The sequence below is a fragment of the Dipodomys spectabilis genome, unplaced genomic scaffold (assembly GCF_019054845.1).
Source record: "Dipodomys spectabilis isolate Male_0828 unplaced genomic scaffold, ASM1905484v1 ptg000089l, whole genome shotgun sequence".
Classification (NCBI taxonomy): Eukaryota; Metazoa; Chordata; class Mammalia; order Rodentia; family Heteromyidae; genus Dipodomys; species Dipodomys spectabilis.
Window position 1 is genome coordinate 7,376,239 of NW_024870766.1, and position 20,992 is coordinate 7,397,230.

The 20,992-nt window shown below is 37.9% G+C and overlaps 2 protein-coding genes across 5 annotated transcripts in view; one reads left to right on the forward strand and one right to left on the reverse strand.

Moving 5' to 3' along the window:
- Window positions 1-5,574, forward strand: part of LOC122111906 (phosphatidylcholine translocator ABCB4) — a 62,698-nt gene extending 57,124 nt beyond the window's left edge. For 2 of the 3 annotated variants that reach the window (XM_042684706.1, XM_042684707.1), the window contains 3 exons: window positions 782-988; window positions 4,219-4,365; window positions 5,110-5,574. In XM_042684706.1, coding sequence (XP_042540640.1) covers window positions 782-988; window positions 4,219-4,365; window positions 5,110-5,316 — 561 coding nt within the window. In that variant the 3' untranslated portion in view covers window positions 5,317-5,574. The remainder of the gene's footprint in view (window positions 1-781; window positions 989-4,218; window positions 4,366-5,109) is intronic. The other variant, XM_042684708.1, reaches the window with a different exon arrangement.
- A 5,362-nt stretch (window positions 5,575-10,936) lies between these two features.
- Window positions 10,937-20,992, reverse strand: part of Crot (carnitine O-octanoyltransferase) — a 32,143-nt gene continuing 22,087 nt past the window's right edge. For both annotated transcript variants that reach the window (XM_042684624.1, XM_042684625.1), the window contains exons 14-18: window positions 18,989-19,112; window positions 17,807-17,885; window positions 17,626-17,719; window positions 17,086-17,205; window positions 10,937-11,972 (exon numbers count right to left, since the gene is read on the reverse strand). In XM_042684624.1, coding sequence (XP_042540558.1) covers window positions 11,852-11,972; window positions 17,086-17,205; window positions 17,626-17,719; window positions 17,807-17,885; window positions 18,989-19,112 — 538 coding nt within the window. In that variant the 3' untranslated portion in view covers window positions 10,937-11,851. The remainder of the gene's footprint in view (window positions 11,973-17,085; window positions 17,206-17,625; window positions 17,720-17,806; window positions 17,886-18,988; window positions 19,113-20,992) is intronic.

Here is a 20,992-nt window from a genome sequence, read left to right on the forward strand (position 1 = left end):
AGAAAAATAAAAGGGATAGAAGCAGAGTTAATCCTAGACTTTCTGAGTTCAGAGTAGACTGCTAGCCCAGACAGGTGCTGCTGTTCTGCCCACCACCTTCTGCTTTGCCTTATCTCTCTCCACCTGAACTTTGGCCTAAATCCTCCAGCTCTTTCATCATTGACACCTGACAGGAAGTTCCCTGGCTATCTCCTTTGAGTAAGCTGATAATACCTACATCTGTCATTATTGTGAGATGGTACCAGTGACATCGTGGGACTGTGCTCTCAATAAGTCACCCACAGTCGGAAAAGTGAAGACTGGCAGCTCTCAGGACAGTTCTCAGGGAAAGGAGAGGAGGAGAGAGGAGTAGGGTCAGTCATTTCAGAATCTGGGGCTATGCTACTGATCATCTTTTTTTTCCTAATGTGTGCTTAGGAAAGGGGATGGTAAAGCCAAGTTGAAGGGTTAGAATCATTCTAGGGGAGCAGCTGTGAATGGCACAACTTGATGACTTTCTAAAACACAGAGGCAGATAGAAATGCCCTACAGCAGGCAGATAGGCACAGAAGCTTGTGTTATCACATGCCAAATGTGTCATCACTGAGCTAACTGTGCCGTGAGAAAGATGGCCTAATTTCCATTTACAAAACCATCTTGTCATGAGGTCTGAAGCTTGACAGTTCCCAGCTACAGATGCCCAATTGCAATAATCATACAGACAATTTAGTAACTTACTGTTTAGATTTTTTCTTTTGCTTTTTTTCAAGTCTCCTTATTGATTATGGAATTTTGTTTTCAGCTCTTAGATGGCCAAGAAGCAAAGAAACTCAATATCCAGTGGCTCAGAGCCCAACTTGGCATTGTGTCGCAGGAGCCCATCCTGTTTGACTGCAGCATTGCTGAGAACATCGCCTATGGAGACAACAGCCGGATTGTGTCCCAGGAAGAGATTGTGAGTGCAGCCAAAGCAGCCAACATACATCCTTTCATTGAGACATTACCTCATGTAAGTTAACACGCTTGTTTTTGTGGAAAAGTTGGTATAAAGTTTATCTGAAAAGAAATATGGTAGAGAAAGAGAGCACGTGACATAGACCTGCCAAGTCTGCCATGTTGGCTGCCTTCCTCCATTTTCCTCATCATAGAGCTTGAATTTGGGTTCAAGAGTAAGAATTGGATGGCCTTCTTTCTATTTCCTGCATAGCTGTGATGCCAAAGTTAACACATTTTTCATCCCCCAAACAATTCTCCAAAGTTATACAGTCTTATAACAAACTGGATCTAGTTACTAGCACTGTCACCTCAGAAAGACACAGACCTGAAAGATAACAAGTTTCCTTACATGCAAATGGGATACATCACACCTGCCTCACACAAATGTACTGAGACGGAAAGGAGGTTATATTAAGTTCAAAGCATCATACTTGGGATGCAAACTGGTGTTTGTACTACCATTGGACAGTCATGCTTGGCTTAGCCCCTATATTCCTTTTCTTGACATGATTATAAATTCACATGCAGTTGTAAAGAATACAAAAATCTTGGGTATTCTTTATCTAGTTTCCTCTAATGCTATCATCTTTTCAAATTGTAGAATAATCTCACGACCAAGAGGCCAACATTATTAGACCAGTTTACTCATATTTACTTATCAATTTTAGTGGTTTTACTTGTACTTACTTGTATGTGTATATCTAGCTCTAGGCAGTTTCACATCACACACAAGGTGCAAAATACAGCCAAGCCGGGTGTTATATGTCAGTATAATCCCAGATACTCAGGAGGTGGAAGTAAAAGAATTGGGAGTTCAAGACCATCCAGGACAAAGTTAGTAAGACCCCCCCATCTCAAAAACAAACAAACAATACCCAGAGGGACTTGAGGGTATAGCTCAAGTGGTAGAGTGTTCACTTAACCAGTATGGACCTTCAATCCCCAGTAAACAACATTCCCCAAGAAAACAGCAACAACCAAAGAGATGTAGAACACTTCCAACACCATAGGTTTCTCCCCTGCCCTTTCCAGTAGCTTCCTCCTTCTTTCACTCTTACTCTCCCTAATTTCTAGGAAGCACTCATCTGTTCACCATGTATATAATTATTTTAAGAATATATTATAGGGCTGGGAAGGTGGCTCAGTAGTAGAGCACTTGCCTTGCATGCATGAGGCCCTGGGTTCGATTCCTCAGCACCCATAAGCAGAAAGAAAAAGCTGCAAGTGGCGCTATGGCTCAAATGGTAGAGCGCCAGCCTTGAGCTGAAGAGCTGAGGGACAACAGCGCCCAGACCCAGAGTTCAGGCCCACGACCGGACCCCAAGAAAGAAAAAAGAATATATTATAAAAATGTGTATATTATGTAAACTTAGCATTTCTCATTCAGCATAATCTTCTGAAGTTGTGTGTATTTCTAAGTCATTCCTTTTGTTACTGAGTGGCATTTCATGCTATGAATGAACCACAGTTTCACCTTTCTTTGTAGCAACTTTTCTTTATTATTACTCAGTTTGGATTATAAATAGTTCTGCACTGAAGTTTTTGTATGAATCTAAGTTTTCACTGAGGAGTACAATTGTTGGACTCTATAATCATTGTATATTTGGTTTTATTAACTTTTTCAAAAACAAGCTAACTTGTTTGTTTTTTTCTGAATAGCTGCTATTTTTTCAGCAATGTACAAGGGATAGTTTCTTTTCATCTTTGCCAGCATTTAGTGTTGACACTATTTTTTCTTTTTACAGTTTTGATAGGAGTGTAGTGATATGCCATTTTGAACTTCATTTGTATTTCTTTAAAAAAAAAAAGAAAAGCTGCCATATTTCTTATATACTTATTCATCATCTATATATCATCTTTGGTGAAAGTCTTTTCTTCAACCAATGTTCACTATGGTTGTTTTGTTCACTGGTGAGCTTTGTGATTTTTATGTATTCTAGTTACTACTGGGTAGGTATCTTGCAAATGTTTCTTCTAGTTCATAGCTTGTTTCTACTCACTTAACAGGTCTTTTGCAGAGCCCAAGTTTTAACTTTGTTGAGATCTAATTTCTTCTATTTTTTTTTTTTTTGCTTTTGATGTCAAGCCTCTGAACTCTGCCTAACTCTGAGGTATAAAAGCCTTTTTCTTTCCTACTTAAAAACAATCCCTTTTTTTTTTTACATTGTACATATAAGTCTATGATGATCTATTTGGTGCCAATTTTAAACATATGCAGTTCTGGAAAGATGACTTGAGAACCCTAAAAATGATGGGGAGCACATTTTGTTATACTCATCCAACATTAAAGGTTAACTGAACAGAGATTAACTGGTTTTGTTTTCATGGTCTACTGCAATCAGAAATTATTCCTACTCACAAATACTTAAGAAACTTTCTGTGATGTTAGTTTGCCATTCTTTCAGCATCTAAGCATTGACCTGAATCAAATATTGGGTCCTGCCTTTGAACAGAAAACTTTGAACTTCAACTTTTAGTATATATGGCATGGAAATTAATTCACACAATCTGCACTTTTTGTAAACTCTGCAAACTGAATGGACTTAATCTGCATCTCTATCGGTTATCTTCTTCAATGGCCTAGAATGTTCTCCCACAGCTGAGCTTTGCAACTTCTCTGCAGAGATTGTTTTTTTGTTCATTTATCTCTCCTTTTCTTTCCTAATTCCACCGTGTCCCACAATTTCTGGCTTCCCCCTTTGATCTTTCATAGCATGTTGTATACACTATTTATTTAGTACTTTCTTAATGTTGAGCACCAGCTGTACATCTTTTTTCTAAAGTATAAATTCCTTCAGAGCTGAGTTAATTGTTGTAGTTCCTTAAATTCAAGGGCAAGCAGATACTCAGTATTTATGTGCATATTCATTATTAAAGTATAAAGAGAGAACAGGCTAGTCTCCACATGAGTCATACAAATACTTCAATTTTAAAAATTGGAAATATTATAAACATTTTTAAGACTGCAGTGACATCAAATCCAATGCTATTTATAGTGATTGTGAAAATTCAAGAACTTATTGCTCAAATTTCTGTAACATAATGCCATTGGGCTACTACCTTCCTAGTTCAAGTTTGAAAACATTTTAAGTTGAAAATATTTTACTGAATGAACAACTATCTTCACAAAAACTTTTGATTCTAATGTTTTCATTGTAAATAGAACTGTAAAAATTCATTAATACATCATCAGTTCTTTTTCTGGGTTAGAAATTTATTACTATTATTAATGCTGGCTTTCAGAAATATGAAACTAGAGTGGGAGATAAAGGGACTCAGCTCTCAGGAGGTCAGAAACAGAGGATTGCTATTGCCCGAGCCCTCATCAGACAACCTCAGATCCTATTGCTGGATGAAGCTACATCAGCCCTGGACACTGAAAGTGAAAAGGTCTGGCCTCCACATTACATCTTTTCAAATTAGTATAATGGATTTTGTTTGTTTGTTACTCTCAACCACAAAATAAAGCAAATAGTGAACCTAGAAGAAAAAGCCCTTAAGGGACTATAACATTTTATTTCATCCCAAATTTTCTAAAATGAATGCCTATTTTCCAAATACAAAACAAGTATTCTTAAGATAAAAAGCTTTTATGACTCACAATTCTGACATACTGACTAGAATAATGATAAACTGGAAAAATACTCAGAAGGGAGCTAAAGTGATGTGATTAGTTAGAAAATTTAAATATTTATGAATATTATTTACATTGTGGAAGTCTGTTTTTATTATAGCTGAAATGCATAGCAAAAGTATTTGTAGATTGTCAGTAATATAGTAGATATATGCATGAAGACATTTTCAAGATTAGAAATTACTAGTTAAATTTACTAGAGTGGTAACTTTTAAAAATTTCCTTAATGTTAGGTGGCTCAGTGGTAGAGCGCTTGCCTTGCATGCATGAGGCCCTGGGCTTGATTCCTCAGCACCACATAAGCAGAAAAAAAAAAAAAAAGCTGGAAGTGGTACTGTGGCTCAAGTGGTAGAGCGCTAGCCTTGAGCTGAATTGCTGAGGGACAGCGCCCAGGCCCAGAGCTCAGGCCCCACGACTGGACCCAAAAAAAAAAATGTCCTTAATGTTAAAATTTATGAATATAGCGTTTAGTATAAAACTTCTGTTGGATTTATTAACAGGTTGTGCAAGAAGCCCTGGACAAAGCCAGAGAAGGCCGCACGTGCATTGTGATCGCTCACCGCCTGTCCACCATCCAGAACGCAGATCTAATTGTGGTGATCCAGAATGGCAAAGTCAAGGAGTATGGCACCCACCAACAGCTGCTGGCACAGAAAGGCATCTATTTTTCCATGGTCAATATTCAGACTGGCACACAGCACTTGTGAACTCTTGTTACAGTGTATCTTGAAATAAATTCAAATCATTTTACAACTTCTTGACCTTAAAGTACATTCCTAGTTTAAGGTATAAAAATATAGATTCATTTTATTCCACAAAAATTTAAAACATACAGTTTGGTGCCTGATATTTTAACATATGGAGCTTAAGAATTAGAAGTGATGCCTTTCTTCAGACCCATCAGTTATCAGTAATACCCTGAGAGAGGAGCAAAAGTACAAATATATACAGGTATAGGAGTAACAGAATTTACAGAGATAGGGGAAATTCTTAAGGTCCTGAATAGCTGGGTTGCTAATACAATTATTTGGTAACAAGTAAAAAGGAAAAATAAATTGTTCAACATCTAACATCTCCCTTTGTAAGTTTCTGAATTATCAAATGATGAAATAGAAGTTATGAAAATTTTTATTAACATGTATCTGGACATGTTAATAGGGTTAGGTATGATATTACCATACATACATCTAGCACAAATTATCAGATCCAATAGTCCTTTCCCTGCCCTACACAACCCTTTCACAATCTTTAGTCATCAGAATTCTACTTTCAAGTTAACTTTTTTAGCCTCCACATGGAAGTGAGAATGTATCTAAATTATTCTTCTGTTCCTGGCTAATGTCACTTAAAATAATGTTCTTCACTTTCATTAATTTTGCTGCAAATGACATGATTTCATTATTCATGGCTTTATTTTTTCTAGCAGTGCTAGGGCTGAATTCAAGGTTTTCCAATGCAGGCAAGTGCTCTGAGATACTTCCCTAGGCTGATTTCATTTTTCTTTATAGCGAAACAGTACTCCATTGAATGTATAACCGTGTGTGTGTGTGTGTGTGTGTGTGTGTGTGTGTGTGTGTGTGTGTGTGTGTGTGTGTATACATGTATATATGTGTGGGTATCTGTAGTGATACTACATTTTCTTTATCTTTCATCTGCTGATGTACATCTAAGCTGATAACTCAGCTGTTGTGAATAGTGCATTGATAAACATGGGAGGACAAGACTCTCTTTTGTATATAGGTTTTGTTTCCTTTGGCTTACACCTAGACATAAGATATTTGGATCGCATGGCAGATCTGTTTTGGGGAATGTCTGTACTGTTCTCTAGAATTTCTTACTCATTTTAATTCCCATCAACAGTGTATGTAAGAGTTCCTTTCCATCATATCCTTAACAGCACTTGTGATTTTTGTATTGTTTTTTCAAATAGCCATTCTAGCTGGGATGAGGTAGGAGGTATCTCATTGTAGTTTTGATTTGCATTTGTTTTTTTAATAAAGTTTTTTATTGTGAAAATACTGTACAGATGGGTTACAGTTATATGAGCAAGGTAATGAGTACATTTCTTATCAAGCATTGCTGCCTTCTTTGTTTTTCCCCTACCATCCCTTCCCTCCCACCTCCTCAGCTAGCTGCCTTTCTTATTGACTAATGATAATTAATAGTTTTTCATGTTTGTTGGCTGTATTTCTTCTTTTGAAAAATGGCTATTATATGGACCATTTGCAAGTTTTTATTTAGATTAATTTTTTATATATTCTCTATACTAACCTTCTGTTAAATGAGCAGGTGGCAAATATCCTGATACAGCCCACATCATGATGTGATCTCATTTTGGAATCCTGTCTAGAAACTCATTACCAAGGCTGGTGCCTCAAAATGTTTCCCTTAGATTTTTCCTTCAGTAGTTTATGAGAGTCAGACTTTACACTTAGGCCTTTGGTCTTTTGTAAGTTGAATTTTTTATAGGGTGAGGCAAAGGAGTCACAGTTCAAGCTTTTACATGTAGACACCCTGTGTTCCCAGCTCCAAAAGCTGTCCTTTCTACAGTGTACAGGTTTGTGTGTGTGTGTGTGTGTGTGTGTGTGTGTGTGTGTGTTGGTTCTGGGGCTAGTGTGGGGGGGTTGGTTGGTTCTGGGACTGGTGTGTGTGTGTGTGTGTGTGTGTGTGTGTGTGTGTGTGTGTGTGTGTGTGTGTTGGTTGGTTCTGGGGCTTGAACAAAGGCCTGGGCACCGTCCCAGATATTTTTGCTCAAAGGATAGGCACTTTGCATTTTTTCAAATTTCACTTAGCTATTTTTCTGTATTCATTTGGACCTTATTGATTTATGTCTTAAATTGACTTTATTGGGATCTGCTGCTAGTTACATATTTATGTTGTTTTCCTCACTTCTTGTACTGCTGCACTTCCTCACTTTTGGTGCATCCGGCATATGACAGATCATCTATTTTCTTAGTAAACAGCCTTCTCCTGAAGATGTGCCTTGGTCTATAAGTTTGTGTTGTAATACTGGCTTTATTTCTGAGTAGGTACCCAGAAATATCAGTCTCCCTATAGCTTCTTTGGTTGTGATTCATGACTTTGGATGAATTGCAAACCATGATGGAGTTGGAGAAGTTGAGACACAAAGCAGTTGAGCAAGTGTGGTTCATACAACATTCACTCCTGGAAGTGGCCTGTAGCTCAAGTAGAGGGCTAGCCTTTAGCTGAAGAGCTGAGGGACAGCACTCAGGCCCAGAGTTCAAGGCCCATGACTGACAAAAAAAATCAAAAAACAAAAACATTCACTCCCACAATGGAGTGATAGTCTCTACTGGCAACTGGTGTTTCCTCAGATGCTATTGTTTCCAGCTCTCTACTATCACTGGTTCTGACAGCCTTGGCAGTGGCAGGCCAAAAACATTTCTCCTCTAAGTAGTACAATGGTGGTTTCAGAGGCTGTGTGGAAAGAGGTGGTAATGGGTAGCATTGCACCTTTCTGTGGTGCTCAGCAGATCTGACAACAATGCAATCTGACAGACAAGATGTTAAGGCACAGAAGGAGAAACCGAATAGGTGGGATGGCAAGAATAATGGTGTTTCTGCCAGTGCCAGTGCATGCCCAGGAGTAAGATTATGCTCAGACCTAGGCAAAGTGAGTGAGGTTTTTTTTTTCAAGCGGGAGGGATCTCCGTGTCTAGGGACAAGTTAAGGTCTGGATCTGAGGCTTTCCTCCACCTTTGACTCTTCTCCTGTGTGTAACACATACTGTCAGGAGACAAGCAGGGCCACAGAGCTGTTCAAGGACCCTTCAACACAGCCCGGTGCGGAGAACAGCAGTGGGAACTGCCGCGTGCCCTCTGCACCCTATCAGAACCCAGTGTCTAAGCTCAGCCCAGTAGGGAGGGGAAGCACCAACTATGGGAGTGCCTCCCTGGGTCCTTCCACTGGCACAGCCTTGTCCTTGCCACAGCGCACAGTCTCAGATAAGAACTCGGGGAACAAAGAAAGAACTCAAACTCCCAGTTCTCCATTCCTCCCTGAGTCTTAACAGCATCCTCCAGAGGGTGCTGGAGGATGATCACAGTCACTGAGCCAAGCTGGGGATCACAAGGTGGCCACCTCCCAAGCCAGTGCAGAGAATGCTTACAAGGGTCCCGGAGATGAGACTGTACGAGAGCTATAGGCTTCTAGAACAGTCCAACTTCCAATAATAGCTCATTTCTAAAAGTGCGTCCTTCCTGACTACAGCATTGAGGTGATGTGGGATCCTTTCCCAAAGCAAGTTGCTGAGCAGATTTCAGATGACTTATCTGAGTGGCCTGCAAGCCTGTGAGGATTGTGAAACTTTCCAGTATCTAGAATTACCAGCATCTGCACTGATAAGAGTTTACTGTAAAGCCCAGGTGGTACATGCCAGGGTATTTTCTTTCATATTATGCTGTTGTCTCTAAATCTTACAAGGTTATTATCTCTCTTGCTGACTTCCATCATCTCCTTCAAAAATAACTCTTCAAAATGCATCTACACACTTGATTCTTTGGTTCTTCTTTGTGTTTGGCACCTCTATTCACACATCTTGGATCTCTTTTGGTTTTATTTATTTATTTAATGTATTCCCACGTTTACCATTCACACCCAAGGAAAAGTGAAGACTAGCTCCTCTTGTACTACCCAAATTTGCAAGCACATATTTGCTTCAGAAAGCAAGAAAGAACCAGCTGAGTATTTTTAATATAACTAAAACTTAATGAATTCAAATATACATAATCTTAATTTGAAACACTGGCAATAGCAATGATAAAATCTATAGAAATTGTTTCCTTCACAATACCCTCATTTACTAAGGAAACTGGTCTATTTTTCTGCAACAAGGAAAAGGTGCATTTAGATGGAAAGCAAGAAGTACGTTGAAAAACCATTGGAAGCTATTCACAATGACATGTATTTATTTTCTCTGTAATTTCCCATTTCTTTCTCCAATTGCCTACAGCAGTATCAATTCACATTGCTGTAACAGGTCTTTCAGTTAGTCAACTATAAAACCTAGTTTTCTATAAAAAATTCAGATACTCTCTAAGAATTTTTCAAAAGTAACTATGTACATAGGTGAGTAGAATTTCAGAACAGACGTCATATGGAAAAAGAATACACCAGTACACTGAGTCCAAGTGAGCAGTACTTTACCTGTTCCTATGTAATTATTCTCATACCTGCCTAAGAATGATCATGAAAAAAATCTGCCCTCTTACACTCTGACTTAGGGTCTAGACTAAGACCTGGGAATCTTTTTTTTTTTTTTTTTGGCGGGGGGAAGAGGGGTCCAGTCGTGGGGCCTGAACTCTGGGCCTGGGCGCTGTCCCTAAGCTCTTCAGCTCAAGGCTAGCGCTCTACCACTTGAGCCACAGTGCCACTTCCAGCTTTTTTCTTTTTGCTTATGTGGTGCTGAGGAATCAAACCCAGGGCCTCAGGCATGCAAGGCAAGCGCTCTACCACTGAGCTACCTTCCCAGCCCCTAGGAATCTATTTTTTTTTAAAAGGAACCCAGGTGATTTTCAACTTCAGGACAATTGCTGAACCATATTAAGACAAAAATAAAAGTCTCTCTATAGGGATACAGCTTCCAAAATGCCCAACTTACTAGACATTATTTCAACCAACCAAATTATTGTAACTCTCCTGGCTATCTAGTCTACAAAACTTGAAAGCAAAAAATTCAGATTTCAATTTTTAGTCAATCTATTGTAACTGAGAAAGATGTATCAGAATGCACTAGGAGTCAGCTATTTATATTATCACCAAGAAATACTTCTCAAGACAGAACCTGGCCCAGTATAAAGGGTTTATGTGTCAGTTATAATAATAAAATCAATCCTTATCAAATCTAAAACATAAAATATCTGAAGGTATATTAAGCATAGTATAATCTATATTAAAATGAGTGGTCATGCCTTCTATGCACATTCTTTCAATAGTAACTTTGTTCTTATCAAGAGGTGATATTCTCCCAGCTCTTGAGTCTGGACTTCTATTTTGGGTCCTTACTCAGGCAAGAGAATACAGAAGTGAAATTACCTTTTGTAATTCAGAACACAGGCATAAGAAACTTGGTAGTTTTCATCTTTACCTCTCAGAACACTCTCACTACCAAGTACAGATACACAGTCTTGAGTAACCTCAATGATGTGAGACCACATAAGGAGACAGAGTCCTACTCATGAAGTCCCAGTGAGTGAGGCCCACCTAGACCTTCCAACTGCAGTCATCAGATATATAAACAAATCTAGACAAGGCCAACTGAAAAATATCTAACCAGGCACGATGAAATGGCAAATCATGAGAAAGTTGAAGATTCTAAGTTTTGACTGTTTATTAAACAATAATATTTAATTGAGACCATGACATACAAAGCAATCACTTTTTCAAACACAAAACTAGTATGTATGTGTATATATATATATATATATATATATGTATGTATATATACACATGCACACACACACATATGATTGGGGTGATTTTCTGAGAATACAATCTACACAGTTGAACAACATGAAGAAAACAACTTTAAAGTCCTGAGAATCTGATTCAAAATTTAACCTTTTAAAAATCACTAAAATTATTCTTAAGTGTCAGTGATATTGTTACACTCATGAAACTAATCACAAGAACATAATAGCTTTTAGGATTTTTTCATGTGTGTGTGATAGAGAGCAGGTATAAATCCCTCTACCGCAATCTAATTATCTGTCCATAAACCATTTTGGATAACCATTGAATTATAGTGATTTCCCATCAAACCCAATAGGCTTATATTCATGTGATGAGTGTGGAAGGCACTGATGTCAGGGAAAACAGCATCCAGTTATGTACTCATACCCTTTGGCAATTAGGAAATGTTAAAGTGCTTGAAAGACAGACATAACAATAATAATGATCTTCAGAGAGAATCTGTAACCTATACAAGTACCAACAAAGTTATCTAAAAGTTAAAATTTTGCATTGTTAAAATTCATAGATTTGCATTGTTGAGGCTTATTTTGCACATTGCATAGTTCTCTATTTGCTATATCATAGTTTTGCATTGCTGCTGCACTGAGAAGCTTTAAAGTATTTCTACCTTCAGTGGCAGAAAAAAAAGTTAGAGAGCATTATTCTAATCATTTCTACACATGAGAAATTTAAGTCAACATCCCCTCCATCCAGGATCACCACCTTCTTTCAGTACTCAGTTCAATGACACAGCTGGTAAGTGCACAGACCCTAGAGATGAGCAGCGTTCATTAGGTGTATCATATCATGGAAAGAACGAAAAATCATCTGAACTAGCTTTTCTGCATCGGTCTCTGGACAAGATTTCCAGGCTGTACAAGCCACAACAAACCTGTGAAGTACAAATGAAAAAAATGAGGAGTGATGATACATTAGGTTCAAAATCTGGAGGGCAGATAGAACTAGCCAGTACCTTTATTTTATCCAGCTGTTCAGACATGAACTGTGATTCCTGATGATGTTAGGTATATGTCACCTGACATAGCTAAAAGTGAGGTAATATTTATACAAATATACAAAGTGATGTAATATTTATACAAAATGCTAGGGAACCCCAACTCACTAGGTGGCTAGAGCCTAAGAACAAAAGGGAACAAAAAATAACCCAAGAGGCTTCTGGAACAAGGTGTCTTACTGTGTTCAAAATAGAACAACAACAGCAAAATCACCTTCCTTCCTAAAATGTGCTTTCGGAATAAATTAGAAGATGAGATTCATGTTTTTAATATAACTTGAACTTTTTTAAAGGGAAGCAATTAAAACACAAAAGATAGTGACAGGTAAGTGGTAAAAGAACTAAAAGAACCAGAGAGATGCTGATCTGGTACAGTGTTCTACCATGACAAGATTTTTGGATAGAAAATCCTGTATCTGACAAGTGAGAAAATTTGCTGAAATAAATGGGAGAAGTCTGGCTTCTCTGAGCTCAAGGAAGAAATAGTGTTTCCTAACATTATTGGTCACTGTTTTTTGCTTTTTAAGCATGTACAAAACATCACACTTGACTCTACCCTGACCTGCCTCCAAAACCTCCTCCCTTAATATTCTCCATCTGAGTAAATGCCCCCATCATAAACAGCAATCTACCAGCATACTGGTTCTAATTCCAAAGTATATCTCAAACCTTCCACTTCCTTCCACCTTCTTTATCAACATTGTTCAAGTCATCCTCACCCCTACTTTCTGCTTTGGTCTGATGTGGGTTAATCCCCTCCTTTTAACTCATAAAGCAATTTCATCCCTACTGTCAGTGTTGAGATTTGGTGTAATATAAGATCTTATATATAAGATTCCACCAAATCTCAACACTGACAGTAGGGATGAAAAAATATATCTATATATTATATGTATTTATTATATATAATATATGTATATTATATTATTGGAAAGATACTGTACTGAGGGATTACTTTTATATAACTAAGGTAGTGAGTACGTTTCCTATAAAGCATTGCTACCCCCTCCTTTGTTTTTCCTCTACCATCCCTTCCCCTCCCTACCTCCGCACCTCCTCCGTCCCCCACCCAAGTTGTAAAGTTCTCAACATAGTGTCTTGTACATCTCATTGTTACAATTGGTCAAACTGTATCCTTGTTTCAGCATTTTGTCATTTCCCTTACCCTCCCCAAATTAGAAAAATGTATATACAAGATGCAGGACACTAGAATCAATACAGTGACAACAGGGGTTATACCACGGGGGAAGAACATACAAAAGAAGCAAAAAAAAAAATCACATAGTAAATAAAAAACAACAGCGAGAAAGAACAACTTTTTTTTTTTTGGTCGGTCGTGGGGCTTGAACTCTGGGCCTGGGCGCTGTCCCTCAGCTCTTCAGCTCAAGGCGAGCGCTCTACCACTGGAGCTACAGCGCCACTTCCGGTTTTCTGGTGGTTTATTGGAGATAGGAGTCTCACAGTCTTTCCTGCCCGGGCTGGCTTTGAACAGCGATCCTCAGATCTCAGCCTCCTGAGTAGCTAGGATTACAGGCGTGAGCCACCAGTGCCCGGCTCAAAGAACAACTTTTTATGTCCCTATCTTGGAGTTCATTTCACTTAGCATCATCTTATATGGTCTTATGTACATGCTTTTGACCTTTTCTGCTTGTCTGGTAAGATTATCCTAGATGTATACTAGTTATCGCAAATAAGAAAAACCATGGGACCTATGTTTCTTTGGTTCTGGCTTACTTCACTTAATAAAATTTCTTCTAAGTCTTTCCATTTCCTAACAAATGTGGTGGTGTCATTCTTTCTGGTGGAGGCACATAATCATATTTTACACACACACACACACACACACACACACACACACACACATCACATCACATCACATTTTCTTGAGCCATTCCTCTACTAAGGGGCATCGGGGCTGGTTCCTTTAAGAGATGTTTTCATAAAGTAAGACCACCCCTTGCATGTTCCTCATGTTCCCCCTAGCCTTTCCATTCCTGCCACAAGGTGAAGTCACATGAGGCCCTCAATAAATGTAGAATGACCTAGGACTTCACAGACTACAGAACTCTGAGCTAATGTAACCTCTTTCCTTTATAATTCACCAAGTTTCAGATATTCCTTTATGTCAACAAAATACAAAGAAAGACCCTTCCTAATTTCTTCAATTTATTTTTCTCCATGCTTCTGCATTGTCTCTTCACTATCTTGCTCAAGGATGGTGCTTTACCACTTAGGCCACAGCTCCACTTCCAGCTTTTTGGTGTCTAATTGAAGATAAAAGTCTCACAGATGTTCTTGTCTGGGCTGGCTTCCAACTAACTATAAGCCTCAGATCTCAAGCTAGTATACATAGCTAGTATAACAGGAATTAGCCACCATCACCTGGCTTTCCAGGTCTTTCTTATCCCAGGACTGAATATTTATGTTCAACCAGTTATTCTGAAAACAATTGCTGTCTGCCTCATATTTACAAAGTTGAGGATATAACCAAACTTTGTTCTTATGGAATTTATTTTCTAGGAATGAAAAATATATATTATACCTGCAAATTTTTATATAAATTGTAAATCTACACACATAAGCATATTAGTAAAGGAAAAGCAGCAAGTATGTGTAAGGGAGATAAGGTACTATTTTTGATAGCCACATGAGGCCTCTCAAATGAGATGACGATGAACATATATCTGTATGAAGAGGTGATAACTGGGTATGTGTCAAGGAAGAGAACACTATGCAGAGGAAATTCACAGTGAATGCCTTGAGAAGGGAGCTTACTTGGACAAGAAGGCCAGCGTGGCTACAGGACATGAGTCGGTAAATTGTAGAACATAAAGACTAAGAGAACTAGACTGCACAGATCTTATAGGACTTTGGATTTCACTCTAAGTGAAATGGGAAGGTCATGGGAAATGAGCTATAGTTTGACAACAATGGGACTTCAGTGGTTAATAAGGAAACACAGGTGGAGGCAAGGAACCTGATGAATAGATTGAAAGAAAGAACATGGTGCCTTGGGTGATAGCACTGGACTTGGTAAGTAAGCAGCAGTCAGATTCAACAGCTGTTTTCTGGTTTAACCTTATTAATTCACTTATCTTTAACATCAAGGTTTTATTCTTCAGAGATATCCCTAGCCACATTGAATGAAGCCCTGCTTCACCTAGCAGTTAACCTCTATTAGCACAATTTGCTTATTTCTCACACGGCACTGTTTAAAGTTGCATTTGCTTATTTGTTTGCTTTTGATTATCTCTAAGTAGAAAATAAAAAATATAAAAAGGAATATCTTGTCTGTCTTTTGTTCTTAGTACCCAAAACAATATCTGGCACATTGTAAGACCCACTAAATAGTTCCTGAAAGAGCAAACAGAAGTTTTACTCTAGGGATATTATAAGTAGAGTTTTCTAACATCTTTTCTGTTAAATTCACTGGTTTCTTGTACAAGTTTAAGTGTAAATTTTATCTACACATAATTTTTGTAACATTATATATACATATACGTATATATGTGCATATATACATATATGTATGTGTATATATATGTGTACATATGTATATATGTGTGCATATATATACATATATGTACATGCACATATATATATATATTGCTTGTTTGGAAAAATCTTAGCTACTTGAATTAAACAGATCTTCCAAATGTTACCACTTTTATTGGATATGAGTTCATGGAGACTATCTAATATTAATATAATATACTACAATATAATATAGTATGTTGTAGTATAGTATTAACTACATATAACTACTGATAACATGAACTATGACTAGATCTAATTGAGATATGCTCTAAATGTGAAAAACATACTGAAAATTCAAGCTGTCACATGAAAAAAGAAAATGCAAGTATTTTTACCAATCAATTTTAATGTTGATTACATGTTTAAGTACTATTATTCCTTTTACATATGTTGTGTTAAATAAAACAAATTAAAATTTTTAACGAGTAGAAGCTGGGCGCTGGCCTATAATCCTATCTACTTAGGAGGCTGAGATCTGAGGATCATAGTTCCAAGCCAGCCCAGGCAGAAAAGTCCATGAGACTCTTACCTCCAATAAACTACCAAAAAAAAAAAAAGCTGGAAGGGACACCCCGGCTCAAGTGGTAAAGCGCTAGCCTTGAGCACAAAGAGGGTCAGACACAGTGCCCAAGGCCCTAAGGACTGGCAAAAGCCCTAGGACTGGCAAAAAAAAGGATGAGTTTTCTAGAAATCAGAGAGCCAAAGTATATGATGTGGCCTGAACTCATATCACTGTATAGAACACAAAATTATCATGGGACATACTGGAATGCTTACTAATGTTCTATGACTGACTTAGTTCTGACTCTTCATTTGAAAAAACTAAGATCTATCTCCAGTCTTTAACATTTAGCTTTAATGGGTGTACTGAGGTGTACCAGGTGATCACCATGGGAATTCATAATCCAAGGGGTCAGAGGCCATCAATAATAAGTACTGCCTGTAAAATACTCAACATGGAACCTGATGATAACATTTTGAAAAGGTGCCGAATGTAAAATCTTTTAAGGGGAAAGTATAAAAACAACACACAAGCAACTAAAATATGTGCCTCATACTACCATTTCAGCTCTCTGTGCTGCAGCTGAATTACCTCCAAGCCCACCGCTGTCTTCAGCCTGCAGGTGCAAAGCACCCAGACATGGCAGGCCAAGTGTATGTACAAATTTTAACTGAACTTGCTATAAAATAGCTTGTACATGACAAACATGATAAAGAAGGCACTGATTTGGAGGATGAGGACATGATCACTGAAGTAACTTGAAACAACAATAACAAAATCCCTTAAAAAAAAACTGGTCTAAGTATCTCAAAAGCAGGATTGAGATATAGAAATATACAAGAAATTTCTATGTGGTGAAAAAATAGTTACTGATGCAACAAGCAGCAAATGACTACAAAATCAGAGTCATACCATAAGAAAAATATTCAAATAACAAATGGAATATTTTACCTGTCATCTCTGATGTGGTAGAAAAATCCATATCCATTGTGTACCATGGGAACCACCACTCCTTGGACTCGTAGATAACCAACCAGACTCGTTGAGAGAACAAAATTTCCACCTCCTCCACTGTATGGCACCAAGAAAAGATGTTTGATTAGGCCTAAAGAGTCTTGTAGTGTTTCTCTTCTTTATTTTTATTTTTGGTTGGTTGTGGGACTTGAACTCAGGGCCTGAGCACTGGGCTTTCTTGCTCAAGGCTAGTATTCTACCACTTTGAGTCACAGCCTCACTTCTGGTTTTATGGTGGTTAATCATAGCTAAGAGTCTCACAAACTTTCTTGCCTGGATTGGCTTCAAACCACAATTGTCAGATCTCAGCCTCCTGAGTAGCTAGGATCATAGGAATGAGCCACCAGTGTTTGGCTCCTCTTAAGATTTTGAAAAAGTTTTTCTTCACATGTCAGTTTATGAGTAAAATGCATCTTTTAACATTCAGAAAAACAGATCCTGATTGTTATAAGTTACAAAATGTTACACTACTGCTACCTTCTAGAGAAAAGTGGATCCTTAAAAAGTTCTGGAACAGGAAGGCCTTCCTCTTTGGCTATGAGAAGAAGCCCTAAAAGGTGCCGGTCAAATCCTGCAGTGAAACCACAAATCTAAAGTTAGAAAACAATCTTCAATTCAAAAGAGTTTTTAAAAGTCATAATAATTCCAACACAAGTACCTTTTCCAGCTGAGCAATCTTTCATCATTTTATCATGCTTTGCAAATGCTTTTAACATGTTCTGTCGTTGCTCAACAAGCTGTGTTAAAAAAAAAAAGAAAGAAAAAACAGGATGAGATACTATCAATCAAGAAATCAAGTTTTCAAAACAACTAATAAAAAACCTAATTAAACAAAAAAAAAAAACTTCTGAATTTGTTGAAATCAGAATTTTGGTAATCTGGAAGAGAAACAGTTTCTAGGTAGAACTAAAGCCCAGGCTTCTGTCTTTCCCTAATAGCCAGGCAGGAACCAGTGGCTCACACCTGTTATCCTAGCTAATCAGGAGGCGGAGATCAAAGGATCACAGTTTGAAGCCAACCTGGGCAGGGAAGCCGCATAAAACTCTTATCTCCAATTAACCACAAGAAAACCAACAGTGGCACTGTAGCTCAAAGTAGTCCAGCACTAGCATTGAGTAAAAGAGCTCAGGAATAGCACCCAGGCCCTGAGTTCAAGCCCTACCACAACTGACAAAAAAAAAAAGTTCCATTGACTTTTCTTCATATTAGCCCTGGTTTTTTTTTATTACTTCTCTCCTGGGATAGGGAAATAGGAACTTGTAAGTGACATCAATAAATACAAAAACAGTAACTATTGTGATGTGAAAGTGAAAGCATAACTAAAAAAATGACAATCAAGAATTTCTATGAAAATAAAATAAACTAATACACACATATATAATGTTCAACAAAACTAAAAAAAAAGAAGAAATACACTATTTTCTAATTACCTAACAACATACATCACATACATACCTTTTCTGGTTCTAGGGATTAGAGACAAGACTAGAATCTGTCATGTCAAAAACATTCTAGCACATGAAAATAAGTTTCCCTTCAAAGGCATTCTCAAAAGGAGAATTCTGGCAGCATTTTACTGAAATATTCACAGTGAAAACACTTGCTTAGAAAATGGCACAAACTAAGCCTCTCTTCTGGTCCATGTTTCTTAGTTTTTTCTCAGTGCACATCTTACTGGCAAATGTACAGATGCTTTGAACATTTCAGAGAAAAATGCTTTTAAGTAATTTTAATGACCCAGGGGAACTGAAGCAAAGAAGTTAATTATCTAAGGGTCTTCATTCCTCTAGGATAATTAAACAAATCCTACCAATCCTGCCGATCCTTTCCCAATACTCACACTGGCAGAAGGGTCCTGCATGGACTGACACCAGTTGACGGCCTCTACAGTGCATGACCTCACCGTCTCTGTGCGGCCATGATAAAAGAACCTTGTCATGGCTGTTTCATAGCAGCAACCAGGGCTATAAAAACAATATGCCAGGTGTATCATAAATAATAAAATGCTTTAATGTTATGAAAAATACAGCTATTTAATAAAGCTAACTTTGCTCAGAAACTAGGCCGCGCAATTCAAACTACAGTTAAGACTTGTAAAAAAAAAAAGCTATTTTCAAAACCATCTAATAATATGGACTATTTCAAACACCATTAGGTTATATATAATGAAGTGTATGGTAGTCAGTCTCCAAGATAACCATGAATAAGCCACATTTCTTGCTATTTATGCTCCGGTACACGCTTAGTATAGACTAGATTGAGTGACTTGCTTCTAAGGGAGAGAATATAGAGACAAAGTGATGAAATATCATGTTTGAAATCAGGCTCAAAAAGAGCTGTGTTCCTGCTACTGCCTTGCTCTAATGAAAGCCAGTGCTATGCTGGGACCCACCCTGTGGAGAGGCCCAGGTGACAACCTGTGCATGAACTTGGACATAGATCCTGCCTAAGAGAGCTTGCAGATGAAAACACTGCCCTGGCCAACATTCTGACCACATACCATGAGATGAATACCCAGCTAAACTGCACTCAGATCACTGATCTGTAGACAATGTTCATAACAAGCATTACAGTCTAAGCCACTCAGTTTTAGGGTGATTTGTCATCCAGAAATAGATTATACAGAGATCGAGGCCTTTGCTTTTTCATATAGAACATAGATGAACAAAATTAAGTAGAAGCATTAAGTTCCCCAGAGGGATTTCTGTTTTCTCAGCTGATGAGTGACACATAATTTTAGATACAAAGTGCTCTCAGTTTCCCAGTGGTTAAATCATGACGTGACACAGAGTGAGGCTGAATGTTCTGAGTGAAGCACTAGGAAGCTCACATATTGCTGAGCCTCACTGGTTTAATATCTCTACGTCAATGTCCTCTCCAAGCGTGAAAAAAAAAGCGTTAATAAAAGTTTTGAACAGCGCTAACCTAACGTTCTTCTTAAAAACATAAAACACAACAAACACTCAGACTAGCAGGGCAGAGAGTCTCAGCTACTGGGAAGGCTAAGGCTGGAGGACGGCTTGAGCCCAGGATTTTAAGACTACCCTTAGCTTGGGCAAGACCTTGTCTCAAAATACAGAAAGAAAGAAAATTAAAACTAAAATTAAGAGCAGTAAAAGTAAATGATAAAGCATCATCACTGTGTAAATAATGAATCTGGGCAATAACCATTAATGATTCCTTAAAGCACTTAGAGAAGAAGCTGAGCCTGGCCCATCTGCCATTCTAGCACTCACTGAAGCTGAGGCAGGAGCATCAGGATTACTTTAGTGTAGGAGCTCACAACCAACCTATATAACATAATGAGATCCCTCCCCAAATGAAATGAAAAATATAAAATAATGAATAAGAAGATAAAAAACAACGTAACGAAAATGCAGGGAGAAAAATTTATAATGGATGCTAGCTGATAATTATGAAACATAAAACATTAGCCATTGATTTATTGTCATAAAAATAACAAAAGAAAGAACTGATTCTTTTCTCTTTTTTTGGCAGTCGTGGGGCCTAAACTCAGGTATCTGAGCTTTTATGCTCAAGGGTAGCACTCTATCAATTTGAGCCTCAGCTCCACTTAGGGTTCTCTGCTGGCTAATTGGAGATAAAAGTCTCAACGTCACAGAGGGCACTTTCCTACCTGGGCTGGCTTTGAATTGTGATCCTCAGATCTCAGCCTCCTGAGTAGCTAGGATTACAGGTATAAGCCACCAGTGCTCAGCTGACTCTGATTCTTAATTCTTTAACTATTTGTTTACAGAAAATACAAGGAGACTGTGGAGATAGTCAGGAAATCTCTACAGCATGAAATGACCTAGTTTCTCCATCAAACAAAATACTAAAGTAA